Raw genomic sequence first — 16,280 nt, forward strand, 5'->3', positions numbered from 1 at the left:
ATCTTTACTAAAATTTGCGGGGAAATCATTTTTTTTTAAAATAGGTGACAAATTCACTTGACGGTGTAAGGTCACATAGCCATGAAGCTATAACCAAACCAAACACTTCCCCAAAATACACATTATATAAACATCACAGTGCTTATTACACAGGTGGAAACAAAATTAATAAATGTAACCTCCGTCACACTAAATAAAACAGTAACAAAATTCCACTTGAAAATATTCATACTAATAAATGAATGAAAACTATTACATTACCTTTAAAAGGATGTGCATAAAAATAGTGAATTACACTAAATACATTCACGAAGAAAATCAGCAAAGAAATGTACAATCCTGTGAAAATAAATGCTTGTTAGAAATACAACTAGGCAGCCCTGAAGGTGGTGCTCTATCCATTTTAAAAGCACAAGTGATACACACTATAAAGACTGTAAAGACACTTCTAACAAACATTTTCCTAGATTGCCAAGACTCTTAGTTGAACATTTTTAAAATAAACATATTCTTGACTTCACTTCACTGCACGGATGACAGGATAGTCTGAAGATGTATTACTGGACCGAAAATACTTTCTTCAGATTTATCGTTTTATCTTTTCCCAAATCAACAACATCAGTCACCTTCGCTTCGTTGACCTCATAAAAAGAAATTTCGATTTAATGATGATGATGAAAATTGGCAGCATGTACCTCCAAGGATTGATGAAATCCAAAAGTCCCCACAGACGATTAAATACTCGGAGCGATGACATCCCTTGACAGGAAGATCCAGAAGACTCAAAATGGAGGCACGTTTTTGATGCTGAGCCGAATGGCTCAAGGCACGTTAGTGAGGCAGAGCGTCTAAGAGCAGGCCCAGAACGAAGGGACAGGACGAAGGAAGGCACAAGATGACCTCACACCCTGACAATGCCGGTAAGGTCGCGTGCTTGGACACACGCGCTATTTAAATTTTGAAAACAGCTAACAGTTAAACCGGCAATTTTGTGATAAGGCTAATTGGCAAACAATTAAAAATAAAAATTAACCGATCAGCCCAAAAATAACAAAGATGTCATCCAGGCCCAAAAATATCGAAGTTGACATCCTTATCAACAGACTTGCCCCTTATTTCGACCTCGCAGCCGACAAAACAGCTCTTGTGCTGAAATCCACAGTCGCATGCTGAAACAGACTTGAACAGAAGATGTGCTCGTGAAATGTGCCGGGCAATTAAAAAGGTTAACATTTCTCCAGTAGGTGGCAGTAAGTATCCATTCCCTCTCACCGGCCAAATCAATAACATTACTCACGGCAACATTTTGAAGAAAGGCAGATATGTCTTTCAGCTCGATTCACGAGGCTCCCAATCAGCCCCCTGTCATATTAAAGCTTGAAACTGACTTAGACATAGCTCACCACTGCTGACTTTTGACTCCGGTTCAGGTTCTATATATATATTTTTTTTAATCCGGTTATTTTCTTTAAATCCGGTTAAGAATTTGGGACATCGCACATGACAGCAGGCAGCCAAACAGCAAATATAGATTGCTACATCACCAAAACCATCAAGCAGTGGCACACTTCAGTTGTGTGCAGAAAGAAATAAAGACAACAGATAGAAACTGGCACTTTACCGTTGTGGGCGACCGATGGAGGTCACTGGTGGGGCTCTTGTCGTGGTGCCAGAAATCTTAAGTTGCCTTTTTCTTCTTTTTTTTTTTAAATGTCCTTTATCTTGCTTGATGATCTCCCATTCCAAATTACATGGGGTTACTTGAGGTGTAGGTTGTTTCCCAGCGTCGCCAAATGTAATAAGACCAATGGGCTACAGGTATTCTTTAAAGTTGTATGCTTTATTGATACTATCTTAGATGGATGCAAGTATCAAGCATAAGAATCATAGGTAAGTAAGCCCAAAGGGAGAGCCCCACCTGGAACAGCTTCCTTGCTGCTCAGCCCATCTACTCCAACTGCCACTCCACACACAGGCATACCAGCATTCCATTCACTCATCACACATACCAACATTCCAAGCTCACTCACACTGGCTGAGCAGCAAGGGGATAACTAGGAAAGGTACAATACACTAAATACTAGCATACTACATAATGTTACTTGTGTTATATATGTGGATGCATGGACAGAAGCAGCAAAATCCCATTGGGACAGCACACTATGCTAAGTACAGATTTTTATTATAAGTGTTTTTAGCCACGCCCTTAATTACATCGCAAAGCCCCTATGAAAGACCCCCAGGTTTTTTCATCCCACTTAAAGCCCTGGTGGCAGAAGTTGAAGACTCTACAAATTTAATTCCAGCAGCATGGCACACGCGGACGCTATGCTTTTGTTCTGTCAGCTAATAAAAAGTTAGCATTCTAGCTCCTTGCTGAAAGCCCTCAAGCAGTCGCTAAAATCTCTGTCACAGAAGAACTCGTCCCGCGCGCACGACGGTATAATCTGCGAACGTGCTCGCTCCCGCCGGCACCAGGCGACGCCCCGCCTTCTTCATGACGGAAGTAGAAGTTTGTGTGTGACGCGGGCGCGCGCGGCACTGTTCACTTAGCTACCGTTCCGGGGTTAGCGCTGTGAAGCATCCCCAACCCCCACCCGCTGACCTCATCGTGGAACCCTGTGGGGGCAATTAAAGTAGGCACCTTTACTATGTTAATTTTGTTAACCGTCTCATTTTGCGTACCTCTTCGCTTCTTCATTATTTGGTGGCGAAGACCTTCACCCCCTTCTATTTTCGTGCAGCTCTTTACCCTCACTGTTACGTCCCCTTACGGCACATCATCCCGAGTGAATAGGTCCTTCCCTTGAGGCGTACTAGCCCTGGCAGACTGGGTGCAGAGTCCATACTCATTCCATCGTGGTCCACTACACATTCTACCGGGCATGTCTCGCACTTTTGGTCACACCTTGGGGGGCGCTTTGTACTTCTCTCGTAGTCAAAGCCCATCCCTCTGTCACCTTTACCGCAAGGCCTGTGGGATGCCAAGACATGGTATTCGTTTGTTTTTTTGTGTATCTGGCCCATACACAAACGTACTGTACTTCGCCGCATAACCACTGGAAACTTATGAATGTATCTCTACAGACTTGTTCTAGTATGTTGTGTTTGAGCTTTAGCAGCTGTGAAGTGCCCGGTTTGTTGATATACTTGCTCCACGTACATTATATTTCTGAGCATCATAAATTCACGAATACTCCAGAGGTTATCTGGACTTTTTAAAATGTGGCACCAAGTTACTGTACGAGAAACCACTGGGTTATTTTTTGCATATTTAAATTTATAGGATAGCCTAGATTAGCATGGGCAATCCACTCGTGTAGTAAGTGGCTCCTTGCGGTGCAAACAGCACCAGCTTTCAACTTCAGCGTGCTCAGATAATTGTTATGTCAAAAGTGGATGCGAGGTAAGTTCCAGACTCTTGCCTATCTGTGTCAAGCGGTTTTAAATCGGTAAGAACAGCGCAAACGTCTCATGGATTCCACACAGGCATATCTTCTGAAGTAGTACAATTTGACTTTGCTTGGAATTTTCTGGTGGCGAATGTAAACAGTTGCATACAATATGAAAGTGAAACATCCCATGTCAAAAAGGAAGATCATCCTGGAGTCATTCTGGACTCATCTGATGATTACAGTCAGGCTATTCCTGCAATTATCTGGGGAAGTCATCTCAAGCCATCCTGAAGTATGCCTGTAGGACAAAAAATGTAAATGTGATGACGAACCTAGACTCATCACAAAAACTACAGTAGGATGGTGTTCTGATGATTTCTACTGGCAGGGAGGGATTACCTTTTACAACTCCACGAATACTAATTGACAACTTCAGGATGAGGGATAATTACTCCAGGATGGGTTCTAGCTAATTTAGGGATGACTGTCAATTATTCCAGGATGATCTTATAACCGCTCCAGGATGGAAGTGGATTACTCTGGAATGATCCCATGACAATTTCTGGATGAGTGTGGATCATTCCTGGATAATCCTATGACAGCTTCAGGATGGCTATTGATTACATCAGAATGGCCCCATTATATTTTCAGAATGAGTGTTGATTACTCTAGGATGACGTGGTGAAAGGGAGGCATGTTTTTGTCCTTGATATTTGGATTTAAGCGGGGACTCCAAGACAAGTTCATTTTCACGGTCTGATGCGTCATTTTTAGTTGTGGATTTTTGATGAAGGACACTAGCCATCCCTGCTAAAAGGGCCAGGTTTTCAAGTTTCTGCAAATTCATCCGCGAACTTACATCACCAGGCTGAGAAGTTGTGCTTTCAGCATGAGCTTTGTTACCAACTCTTATATAATCCAGTCCACTCTGCTTGGCTTTTTTGTCCTTGCATCTTTTCTCTGCAATTTCTTCCTCTTGTAGTTCGCGTAACACCCTCTTAAGTCTACCAGCGCTTCCCCGATTGCCACAGTCCATTAACATCTGCTTTTTCTCCAGTGCCCTTTGAAGTAACACCTGTTTTAGACCCTCTGTTGTGCCAGAATAGCTTGCAATTATCTCTTGAAAAATATCCTGAATCATTAGACATTGTTTCTTCACTAAAAAAAAGCAAGAGAAAAAAAATATATTTACATATAAACTTCAAAACAGAAAAGAACACATTGACCACTTGCAATATATCTTCACGCTCTAGCCATAATATATAAATAAAGAGGTATTGAGAATAAAGGACAAATGTACAATCTATCCATAACCAAGTAAGTAAGTTTTCCTTAATAGACAGTACACATTGTAAGCCTGAACTTGAACCTCCTGAAAAAAGTTGCCTAAATAAAATAGTTTATCCAAAAATAGCTGCCTTATAGTAGTGCCACAAGCTAAACGTTTCAGTCCTTTTCATAAGTGTTACATTCGTCTCTGGAGAGCAATCCAAGGCATATGTGGGGACATGCATGTTCATTTTTACTGTCCATTATTGGATTAATTAATCACAAATGTAGGTTTTACTGAAACAGGTTGGTAATTTGTACCGTTATCCTGCAGTTGCAAACTTATTATAAAGGTTTACTTATTGTGCTTACCAGATGATTGGAACAGAATCATAGCTTTAAAATCTCTCTCTTCGGTGATTGGCCAACCAGCTTCATCTACAAAGAACTTCCCCGGGATTGTCCAAAAGCAGGAAGTCACCATCTTTTCGAACACACACACAGAATGATCGCAAGTGAAAAACAGGACGTTGAATGAAGCCATGATTATGTCCTGCTAGATATAAAAATCAGGAATTAGTTTGTGTGTGGTTTAAGTTTCAGAGGTAAAATACAAAGCATATCAAACTGATTAACAGATTTAATTGGAGAAAAGCACCCCAAAAAGTACACTGACCTGGTGCAATTTCTATCTAATATGCCTAGATTGTGGACTACAGAGAAGTGTTTGGGCATGCACTGAAGGCCATTGAGGAAATTACCTAATATCAACTTTATTTTTGGAGAGCCAGAGTGTATGCTTAGGTCTTGCTGCTCAGGACAAATAGTAATAGCAAAGTAGAGGCATTATGAGAGAAATAGAAGAACTATCAATAAGTGAACTTTCACACTGTGGTTTGCGACGGGAAATCAAGTTACCTATCCCCGCAGATGCATAGAGAGTCAGATGCCTGCTACCCTCTGCCCACCGGCACCCCCAACATGAAAGGACAAGCGTTAAAAATGCAATAGGTTTCACCTTTTATTAAGCTAAAGATATTAGCTTTGCTAGTAGTATTGTATGTTAATTGTGCAATATGTAATGGCTTTATAAATGAAACAAAAGGCATTACAATGGCAAATACATAAAGCAAAAGCATTGGCATAGCCAATAGGTCTCCCCTCTGGGACCTTATAAGTGTTTTGCCAGAGGTGTTTGGAAGTTTGGTAAGAGATGCAATTTAACATAAAGGGATCCCATACCTCGTTGACACATGCAGTACCCGCAGTTCAAACGAGAAAAGGGCATGGGGAAACCTCTTATAAGATCTCAATCATGGGGAAGGCACGCGTTACTGCAACTTGTGCGTGCTTCCACCGTATAAATATTTAACACATGATCCGAGGCAGTTGAATGCGAGCAGGAGAGAGAGAGAAAGAAAGAGAGAAAAAGAAAAAGGCGAGAGAGAGAGAGAGAAAAGGCGAGAGAGAGAGAGAGAAAAGGCGAGAGAGAGAGAGAGAAAAGGCGAGAGAGAGAGAGAGAAAAGGCGAGAGAGAGAGAGAGAAAAGGCGAGAGAGAGAGAGAGAAAAGGCGAGAGAGAGAGAGAGAAAAGGCGAGAGAGAGAAGGCGAGAGAGAGAGAGAGAGAGAAGGCGAGAGAGAGAGAGAGAGAGAGAAGGCGAGAGAGAAGGCGAGAGAGAGCGAGAGAGAGCGAGAGAGAAGGCGAGAGAGAGAGAGAAGGCGAGAGAGAGAGAGAAGGCGAGAGAGAAGGCGAGAGAGAGAAGGCGAGAGAGAGAGAGAGAAAAGGCGAGAGAGAGAGAGAGAAAAGGCGAGAGAGAGAAGGCGAGAGAGAGAAGGCGAGAGAGAGAGAGAGAGAGAGAGAGAAGGCGAGAGAGAGAGAGAGAGAGAGAGAGAAGGCGAGAGAGAAGGCGAGAGAGAAGGCGAGAGAGAGCGAGAGAGAAGGCGAGAGAGAGAGAGAGAGAAGGCGAGAGAGAGAGAGAAGGCGAGAGAGAGAGAGAAGGCGAGAGAGAGAGAGAAGGCGAGAGAGAGAGAGAGAGAGAAGGCGAGAGAGAGAGAGAGAGAAGGCGAGAGAGAGAGAGAAGGCGAGAGAGAGAGAGAAGGCGAGAGAGAGAGAGAAGGCGAGAGAGAGAGAGAAGGCGAGAGAGAGAGAGAAGGCGAGAGAGAGAGAGAAGGCGAGAGAGAGAGAGAAGGCGAGAGAGAGAAGGCGAGAGAGAGAGAGAGAGAGAAGGCGAGAGAGAGAGAGAGAGAGAAGGCGAGAGAGAGAGAGAGAGAAGGCGAGAGAGAGAGAGAGAGAAGGCGAGAGAGAGAGAGAGAGAAGGCGAGAGAGAGAGAGAGAGAAGGCGAGAGAGAGAGAGAGAGAAGGCGAGAGAGAGAGAGAGAGAGAAGGCGAGAGAGAAGGCGAGAGAGAGAGAGAAGGCGAGAGAGAGAGAGAAGGCGAGAGAGAGAGAGAGAAGGCGAGAGAGAGAGAGAGAAGGCGAGAGAGAGAGAGAAGGCGAGAGAGAGAGAGAAGGCGAGAGAGAGAGAGAGAGAGAAGGCGAGAGAGAGAGAGAGAGAGAAGGCAAAAGAGAGAGAGAGAAGGCGAGAGAGAGAGAGAGAAGGCGAGAGAGAGAAGGCGAGAGAGAGAGAGAGAGAGAGAAGGCGAGAGAGAGAGAGAGAAGGCGAGAGAGAGAAGGCGAGAAAATAGGAAATATTAATGTCATTTATCTCAGGGCTCGATCCCTCTGCCTCAGTACTTCAGCAGTAGGTCAGGTTGTAACTGTATAATATATGGCTGGGATCGATAGTGGCAGATGTAACAAGACCGGCTTCATTTTTACAGAGATCTTTGCGGTCAAGGTAAATTAGCGCAAACAGGGAATACGTAATTGGCCCTGTCTCAATAATATATACAAACGAGTTAAAAACATTGCATGCACATGGAACGAAACCAGAATGATAGCCTTTTTTGCGAAAGTAGATATTGCAAGATGTTGGAATGCGTCGGACTACGTTTCCTAAATAGGGCGTAAACCTCAATCGCCACAGGCAACCAGGCCTTTCAATTACACAAATAGCAAACAAAATAAAGAACCAGCATTACAACGGCTAAGTTATTTGAAGCATTTATCCTTATGCTTTGAAACGCATCCATGAACACTGCCAGTGTTTTAGAAGATGTGCTGCTCTGCACACTACACAGCTTGGGGAACGTGACCAGGATTCAACAATAGAGCACACATTCATTTAGTAATGAAGGCTCACTACAAATTGCAAGGACACAAGTAATGCTCAACAATATTCACATAAATAAATGTGTTTAGCCTTCTTTGATTGACAACTTTTCAGTAGATCGAAAACTGTTCCATTTGGTCGAGAATCTTGATTACACGCAGGTGCATTTGGAACCAACATGGGACCTACAATATCCGGGCAGTAATTTATTTTTCCTTACGGCGAAGAACTTGCTGTAAAACACATTTGTTAGGCTTTTTGCAATTTTCCACAACTTACACAGGCACGCACTACGTCACACATACACAAAAATACACATGCTCAAACACAAAAGGTGCATATTAAACAAGCAGGCAGGCTGATACAGACAAACATCAAACACACATAATACACACACATTGCAACGCAGGTATTCATTATAACACGTACGAAGCACACACATGCAGGGAGCTGCGTCTGAATTTGCCCCCTTAATGAAAACTCGTGCTCTCCGAAAAATGAGGAAGCTGGTCCGGGACGGAAATTGAGCAGCTGGGACCAAGGGCGGAGGATCGATGCTGCTCTTTTTTAACATCTGCAGCACTTACCTGAGTATACGCTGGAATCGACGAAGGAAGTGGAGTTGGAAAAATAAAGAGAACGATGCCAATCCACCTGTCCCTTTAATGGCCATTGCACTCACGGCTGTCTTCGTTCTTGCCGCAGAACAATGACGTCACTTCCGGCGCTCCCGGATGTGCGTAGGCTTTTGCTAGAGGAAGAAAAGGTGAGAGCGCTGCTCTGCATTGAGGATCTGCGGTTCGAGTCCCAGCCAGCCGACAGACTGATGGTTTACAGTAGGTGAGTTTGGCATTGTGTTCGAGACAACTGCTTTTTAAAAATGTATTTTAGTATTGTGATGGAGTGAATTCGGCAGTCACCATGACGACAACGCTTGTTTTCCTTTGCAAGACCTATTCCTCGGGCCATGAGCAGGTCTGTCCGCAGTTTTTTAAAGAGTCTAACAATCGGATTCCACTAAACTATGTGTTTATGGAAATACTCTATGAAGGAAGTGCAGCCTGGGGGTACAGAAAGTATCATATCACAGCAGCGCCTCCCGGCATTCCGCATTCATAAAAAGTTTGGGGGTTTGTAGGGCTTTTGGATTTTAGGGCGTACATGGTCATTTTAGGGTTGAGGGTGGGTTTGTGTTTTAGAGTACAAGGGTTAATATTAGGGTTTAGGGTGTGTTTGGGTTTGGTGTGCAAGGGTTAATTTGGGGGTTCAGGGTGTGTTTGGGGTTTGGGGTGCCAGGGTTAATTTTAGGGTTTAGGGTGTGTTTGGGTTTGTGGTGCAAGGGTTAATTTGGGGCTTTAGGGTGTGTTTGGTTTTCGGTGTGCAAGGGTTAATTTGGGGGTTTAGGGTGTGTTTGGGTTTCGGGGTGCCAGGGTTAATTTTAGGGTATAGGGTGTGTTTGGGGTGCAAGGGTTAATATTGGGGTTCAGGGTGTGTTTGGGTTTTGGGGTGCAGGGGTTAAATTTAGGGTTTAGGGTGTGTTTGGGTTTTGGGGTGCAAGGGTTAATATTGGGGTTCAGGGTGCGTTTGGGTTTTGGGGTGCCAGGGTTAATTTTAGGGTTTAGGGTGTGTTTGGGTTTTGGGGTGCAAGGGTTAATATTGGGGTTCAGGGTGAGTTTGGGTTTTGGGATGCAAGGGTTAATTTGGGGGTTCAGGGTGTGTGTGGGTTTTGGGGTGCCAGGGTTAATTTTAGGGTTTAGGGTGTGTTTGGGGTGCAAGGGTTATTTGGGGGTTCAGGGTGTGTGTGGGTTTTGGGGTGTCAGGGTTAATTTTAGGGATTAGGGTGTGTTTGGGTTTTGGGGTGCCAGGGTTAATTTTAGGGTTTAGGGTGTGTTTGGGTTTTGGGGTGCAAGGGTTAATTTGGGGTTTCGGGGTGTGTTTGGGTTTTGGGGTGCCAGGGTTAATATTGGGGTTCAGGGTGCGTTTGGGTTTTGGGGTGCAAGGGTTAATATTGGGGTTCAGGGTGTGTTTGAGTTTTGGGGTGCAAGGGTTAATTTGGGGGTTCAGGGTGTGTTTGGGTTTTGGGGCTCCCAGCTGCAGGAGGTCAGACGTTTATCTGCAATTCATTGTGCAATCATCCAACAGTTTGCATTTTTCTGGAAAACTGAAACCAAAGTGGTGGACGTGCTCTTTAAATAGACAAACAATTCTTGTTAAAATCACCAGACGCAAAAACATAGTATTGAAAACACAATAGTACCTTTGAAGTATTCAGATGCTTATTTTCAAATCACCCCAAAGTCATCAGGAACAATGTCATCTTGTAAAGTTATTGGAGAGTCATTTACAAGTCATCCTCAGATCATCAGGAATAATGACACCTTCTGAAGTCAGCAGATACTAATTTTCACGTCCTCCTTAAATCATCATGAATAATGACACCTACTAGAGTCATCAGGTACTCCTTTTCAAGTCATCCTTTAATCATCACCAATAATGACACCTACTAGAGTCATCAGATACTCATTTTCAAGTCATCCTCAGGCTGAGCGTCTGCAGCTTGCTGATGACTTCAAGAGCTTGTTGATGTCTGATGACGTGTAAATGACTTCTAAGGTAGTTGGATGATCATCCAATGACTCTGGGATGGCTTCTAAAGTAATCCTGTTTGACCTGGGATCGTGCATCGTTCCTGTTAAAAGTGTAAGTTCAGTGGTATTACATATTTATGTACAGAAATACTACTACTGTATCCTGTGTGTTTCTTTTGTGTATCTCTGATGTTCAGGCCTTGAAAAATCATGAAAAGGTTAACAGGCCTGCAGGTCTAGTCACTTGAATAATCTACTCTACCTAACTGTAATGTACCAGACCTGTAAAAAGGTCTCACATGGTGTGAAGTTAGGCATACATTTTATTTTACTGAGCCGCCTTTTTCTTCAAATTGAAATTATGTTGATATCATTCTTGCCTTAAGTTTACAATAAACAGTTAAGCTAACTTAAATCGCCACATTATTGCTTCTTGTATATGGTTATATTGTCTAGGAAGGATTACCTACTACAATTAATATTCAAATATACATTATACTTTTCATATACTTTTGCACTTTTTAATTGAATACGTTTTTGTTCGTAATATGAAGAGATTCGCTGGGTCACTGCCCTCTTGTAATACACAAGCCACCCCATGACTACAGAAAAACGTATCACCTCATGTGGGTTATAGTCTTTATCTTTTGGAAAAATGCCTATACAAGTGATTGTTTTTATAGTAATTTCTAAGGAAATTGTTAAATCCAGTCGACAATTTCTGACATAAAGTCATGATTAAATATCCAGGATAGGAAAAAGTCCTCTTTTGGCTTTTATACAGGGAATTTCAGCTCTCACTGTATATCCTTATCCAGACATAGTGGTGTCATTTCTTCCCCAGAATGGTCTTCTGTAAGTTGGTCAGAGAATTCTTATTTGATAATGTGGCAGATACAGAATATTTGATACAGTATTCCTCAACCTATACTCTGGTGTCTGTTTCCATGTCACTATCCTGTTACCTTACTAATAGTCACTGTGGGATCTCGCCATTCATCCCATATGTGTCTGTCCTGAGCCTAAAAACCCATCACTGTTGATATTTTAATAGGGCTGATGTTATATTTGTATGTAAAGATTTCACTTATTCAATCACGTACCATTCTATGTCCCCTTCAGCGTGCCGTTTTCAGTGTAATGCCTTGTTAGCTTGGTAATGTCTATTTTGCATCTTACTGTGTTCCTGTGTTGATTCGTACTTGTATTTTCCTAGTTGTCATACCTATGTAGTGTAATTTGCATGGGCATCTCAACATATGACGTTGCTAGAGTTGGTTTGTGAAAGTTTTTAGTTCCCATGGTGTCTGAAGTGCCATGTTCAATGATTTACACTTTTTGGTGAAGAGACATAATACCACAGTCATCACATGGTTGGTGACCCTTTGGAGCTGTCATCTATTAGAGGCTAGTTCTACTGTTCACCGATGTCTGTTTTTTCGGGTGTGTGTGTATTAGTTTGTCTCCTAGATTCTGACCCCTCCTAAATGAGAACATTGTACACACTATTCTCCGTGTATCAGAGGTCAGAATGTTCCAATGTTTGGTGATTAATTTCTTCAACTTATTTGAAGTAGGAAAATATGTTGTCACACAATTACGTCTGGTGATTACTGGCCTTTCATATGTCATTAACAGTGCCTCTCTGTTGTTGCTTGCCCTTTTCCTGGCTTCCCTAATGATGTCAGGATAATTTTCTTTCTCAAATTATTACTCAGTTTCTCAGCATATCATTGAAATGTATCCATACAGTTGCATTTCATTGAAATGTATCCATACAGTTGCATTTCAATCTCAACAATTGCCCAATTTGAAGACCTTTCCTCAGAAAGTGGGGTTCAAAAAACTCCTAGCGGAGCAAACTAGTTCTATCAATTGGTTTGGGAAAAAACTTCTTCTGGGTAGATCCTGTGGTCAAAAAAAGAAATTGCTACTCTACTCATTGTCATGGTAAACGTTAGAAATGGGTTCAAGCTGTTGACCCATAAGGTAAATTCAGTTTCTTTTTCCCCCCTGTACCTCTCCAAACCACCAGAATATAATCTATATATATTTTTTCCATAATCTTAGCTGGTCACTAAGTGGATTATCTTTACTGTATATGAACTCCATTTCAAAATTGCACAAACAGAAGCATGCCAGACTGGGAGCATGTGTGCTTCCAATGAAAGTTGTTGGTGTTTGCAAAACTCCACCACCTCTGCCCTGGTACTCACACATTCCTTGTCAATACCATATGAGCACAATCTGACACAAAATTGGGGGGCGGGGGCTCTTGTTATTGTCTCTTAATCTTAATGGATTTTCCAAAAACTTCTAAGGTGGATTCTTGTGGTATATTTCTGCATAGTAACTCCACATCTAGGGTCATGAGTAGTTCTTCTGCTTTATTGAACTCCAATATATTTCAAAAGATTTAGTATGTCTTTAGTGTCTTTCAGGTACAATGGCATGATGTTTACCAATGGTTTCAAGAAAGTCCCAACATTGTGACAATGGTTCAAGAGCGGTGCCTAACTGTGATACTGTTGGACGGCCAGGTGGAGGGTGTTTCTTCTTGTGGATGTTAGGAAGTATGTAGAAATACAAGGTTCTTTTTGTATTAGGAATTCTGCTTCCTTTTCTGTAATCCATCTATTTTCTAAAGCGCTACCTACCATGGAGGCAATCTCCTCCATTATGTTTGACCTTAAATCGCTGCTCAGTCTTTTGTAGTATCTTTCATCTCCATGAAGTCTGAGGCATTTTGCATTATACATATCGTTTGCTAATATCACCATCCCTTATCCACTGGTTTTGTAATGATGGAATTGTTCTTTTGTAATTACTGCAGCACTTCCTTTTCTGTCCTTGTGACGTTTTGGAATATGTTTCAATGCATCTATTCCAAGGTTTGTTGCTTTTTTAAACACTGCCACCTAAGGTGATAATTGATGCAATGCAGGAGTAAAAGTAGACAGTCTGTGTGGGCCTGTGTTTCTTATCACCCCTATGTCCCCAGCCTTATTGTCGTTTGTAGAAAACAAAATCTAGAATCTAATGCTTTGTTGAACTCTGCAGTCTCAATCCTGAGTTTAAAGTAGTGATTGGGCGCTCCCTGTTTGGTTTCTGTCTCCTTCCAGGATACTGTGCAATCTTTTCTTTTCCATCTTCCCAACCTCTGCCTGGAAAAGGAGGGGGTTGTTTCCATCGCAAACCTTGTGGGGAGGGGTTAGGGGATATTGTGGAAAACGGTAAGTGTGGGACCACCCCCATTGGAGTTTGTAAAAGGTGCCTGGATTGAGAGATGCGGGGTTTGGTAGTTCTTCTCTTACCTCTTGTCCTTTTTGTTTGTGACTTTCTCTGTTACAGAGGATTCACAATTCTCATTCTCATTTATATGGTGCTTCGTGACATTTATTCGTGTCTTTCTGAAATGTATTTACCTTAGTTTGTGTCAGGAAGTTTTTATATTCCGAATTCCCTTTGTTTAATTCCTCTAGCTTCTTTATGAATACAGAGATACAAATTTGTGTTGCATGTGAACCTCTAGGCTTTTAGTGACAAATCCTTCCAGAAATCCTTATCCTCTAGGAAGATTCTCAGTTTGTTAGTCACTCAGACCACGTGGAGCTGCGTTGGTACTCTGTCATAACCGCTCCATGGTGCATAGTCTTGCTTTGGGTATTTTTAAATTCTATGAATGATTCCAAGTCATCAGCTGCAGGAGTGTGTTTAATGAAGTCCTCCCCGCCCACCCCCCGCCCCTCCCCCCAAATCAGGCAAAGTGCTGATAAAATAGTTACTATTCGGAGTGTAAACATAGTAATGATGTATTTCTACACTCATTGAAAAGGAATATTTTCAATGAGTGATGGATATGGGATAAGGCTGCTCGCTCATGTTAAGCGGGGCTTTAGATCTAGAAAAATTGAACTACTCTCGTGTCTCTCATGCTGTCTTCAAATATAACCCAGTGTGAAACTACAGGAGTCGCCACCCTTGCTCAGACCAGGAAATCCATGAATAACCCAAATGGGGTAAGATAGTAGTGCACTCATGAAATGATGCATGTATGTTCCACGTGTATTTGAACACTTGCTCTTAATGGTCTGCCTTTACTTTTGCAGTGTCACTTCCATCACATGTGCCACTAAATGAGTTATCCTGCTCCACTGCTACAAGAGTGGCATGTCATATGAGAGGTTTGTTTATTATTTTTTCTTTAACTATGTGGTTCTTTATTCTAGGTGATAAAAGTACACAAAAGGGAAGGTAGGACTTTTCGTTTCCTATTTAAATAGTGCTCACACTTAGGATAGACTATGGATCCATCAAAAGACCTGAAGAATGCCCGAGACCAGCGTGTTTCTTGAATGGAGCAGAAAGATGATCGTGAATCTTAAGGATGCCAGGCACATTGTATCCAATAGCATCCACTAACTATATTTCATATCATTTTTATTTATATTCCAGATACCACCTAATAAAGAAACCCTGTGGTATACTTTAAGGTATTTTTTAGATTGCAACTGGATCCCTGATTTCTTATCCAGAAGATGACTACATCTTAAGAACTCCCTTAAGAATTGTGAGTTTGAGTCCACCGTGGTGGTACTATTTTGCTAGGGAGGAATGCGGTAGCTGATGATGAAGCATTCCACAGTACATGGTTGAGATCACCTCATCCATTATCTTAAATTCTGAAGTTAGGTAATCACCTAGGATAAACAGGACTCTGGTATAGAGGAGTAAGGAGCACCCATCCCCGAGTAATGCCATCCTCATTTTAACCTAATCCTCATCTGGATAGACATTTCACAAAATCTAATTATACATGCAGGGAACATAATTGGACCACCTAGTTGCATACGTGCACATGCTACTATATCCAGATCAACAGAATTATCGCTTGCACTACTGATCAATTTGGATGTGGAGCCCATGTATACTAACATTTATCAGGAAGCCACCCTGGAAGTTGTAGATAAAACCTTCAGTGGAACAGAGTAGGAGCACATGCCCCAAGGGAATTTATGCTCAACCTGGCCCTAATATACAATTTGTTTAAATTCAAGGTAGAATATTTCTTCCAGATACATGGAACTTCCATGGGGAGCATATTTGCTCCAAGTCTAGGATGCCTCAATATCCCTTCGTTGGAATCTGAGTATCTCTCACGCCATTTTAATCCCTTTGTGGACCAGCTATGTTTGAGGAAACGCTACATAGATGACGTACTTCTAATTTGGACAGGCACTAAGGAAGAAGCCTGATAATTTGGCAAGTGGCTTAATGCGTGGAACTCCTTTTTGTGCTTCACAGCCTCCGTAGGAGGTAATGAACAGCCCTTCCCAGATATTCTGATTAGGGAGAAAAACGGACGCCTCAAGACTGAGGTTTTTTACAGACCAACTGACTGTAACAATCTTCTCAATTTTTTTAAAATTTTCCACCCATGTTCTTGAAGTGAAAAAATACCAGTGGGGCAGTTTTTACGTGTGAGATGAAACTACTCTGAAACAGCAGACTACAAGTCGCATGCAAAAAGACTATAATCTAAACTGATAAAAAAAAAATTACTACCCACCCCATCTGATGACGAGAGCGAGGAGAGGGCCTTGAATAACCATGAGACCAGCTATTTCTGACTTACAAGATAGAGAAGAGCAACAGATTGATATGCCTGACCACCTTGAGCCCCTTGTCTAACAGTTTTCAAAAAAACAGTTTTCAAAAACTGGGGTATCCTACAGTCAGGTTTATTGAACCTAAGCAAACCTATGCACTCCTTTAAAAGGGCAAGGAACATCAGAGGTATGTTGGTACACACACAACCC

At 42.1% G+C, this 16,280-nt stretch overlaps 2 protein-coding genes across 5 annotated transcripts in view; one reads left to right on the plus strand and one right to left on the minus strand.

The window, feature by feature from the left end:
* Window positions 1-1,821: 1,821 nt before the first annotated feature.
* On the minus strand, window positions 1,822-8,596 carry LOC144823736 (uncharacterized). Of its 2 annotated transcripts, none has more exons than XM_078682515.1 (3): window positions 8,461-8,596; window positions 5,037-5,220; window positions 1,822-4,553 (listed from the first exon to the last, which is right to left on the minus strand). In XM_078682515.1, the coding sequence occupies exons 2-3, from the start codon at window positions 5,206-5,208 to the stop codon at window positions 4,021-4,023; spliced, it is 705 nt and encodes a 234-aa protein (XP_078538641.1). In that variant the 5' UTR covers window positions 5,209-5,220; window positions 8,461-8,596; the 3' UTR covers window positions 1,822-4,020. The 2 variants fall into 2 exon arrangements, with proteins under 2 accessions (XP_078538641.1, XP_078538642.1); XM_078682516.1 differs by having other exon boundaries at window positions 5,037-5,217; window positions 8,461-8,587.
* Window positions 8,587-16,280, plus strand: part of EYA3 (EYA transcriptional coactivator and phosphatase 3) — an 860,742-nt gene continuing 853,048 nt past the window's right edge. For all 3 annotated transcript variants that reach the window (XM_078682511.1, XM_078682514.1, XM_078682513.1), the window contains exon 1: window positions 8,587-8,713. The gene's annotated coding sequence lies outside the window, so the exon portion shown is untranslated. The remainder of the gene's footprint in view (window positions 8,714-16,280) is intronic.

Source organism: Lissotriton helveticus, chromosome 3_1, assembly GCF_964261635.1.
Source record: "Lissotriton helveticus chromosome 3_1, aLisHel1.1, whole genome shotgun sequence".
Lineage (NCBI taxonomy): Eukaryota > Metazoa > Chordata > Amphibia > Caudata > Salamandridae > Lissotriton > Lissotriton helveticus.

What these genes read in the sequence shown, in the direction of transcription:
- LOC144823736 (XM_078682515.1), bottom strand. Translation starts at nt 5,208, where the DNA reads ATGGCTTCATTCAACGTCCTGTTTTTCACTTGCGATCATTCTGTGTGT. An exon ending in GATTCTGTTCCAATCATCTG is followed by an intron (nt 4,554 to 5,036) that starts GTAAGCACAATA and finishes GCTTTTTTTTAG; the next exon opens with TGAAGAAACAATGTCTAATG.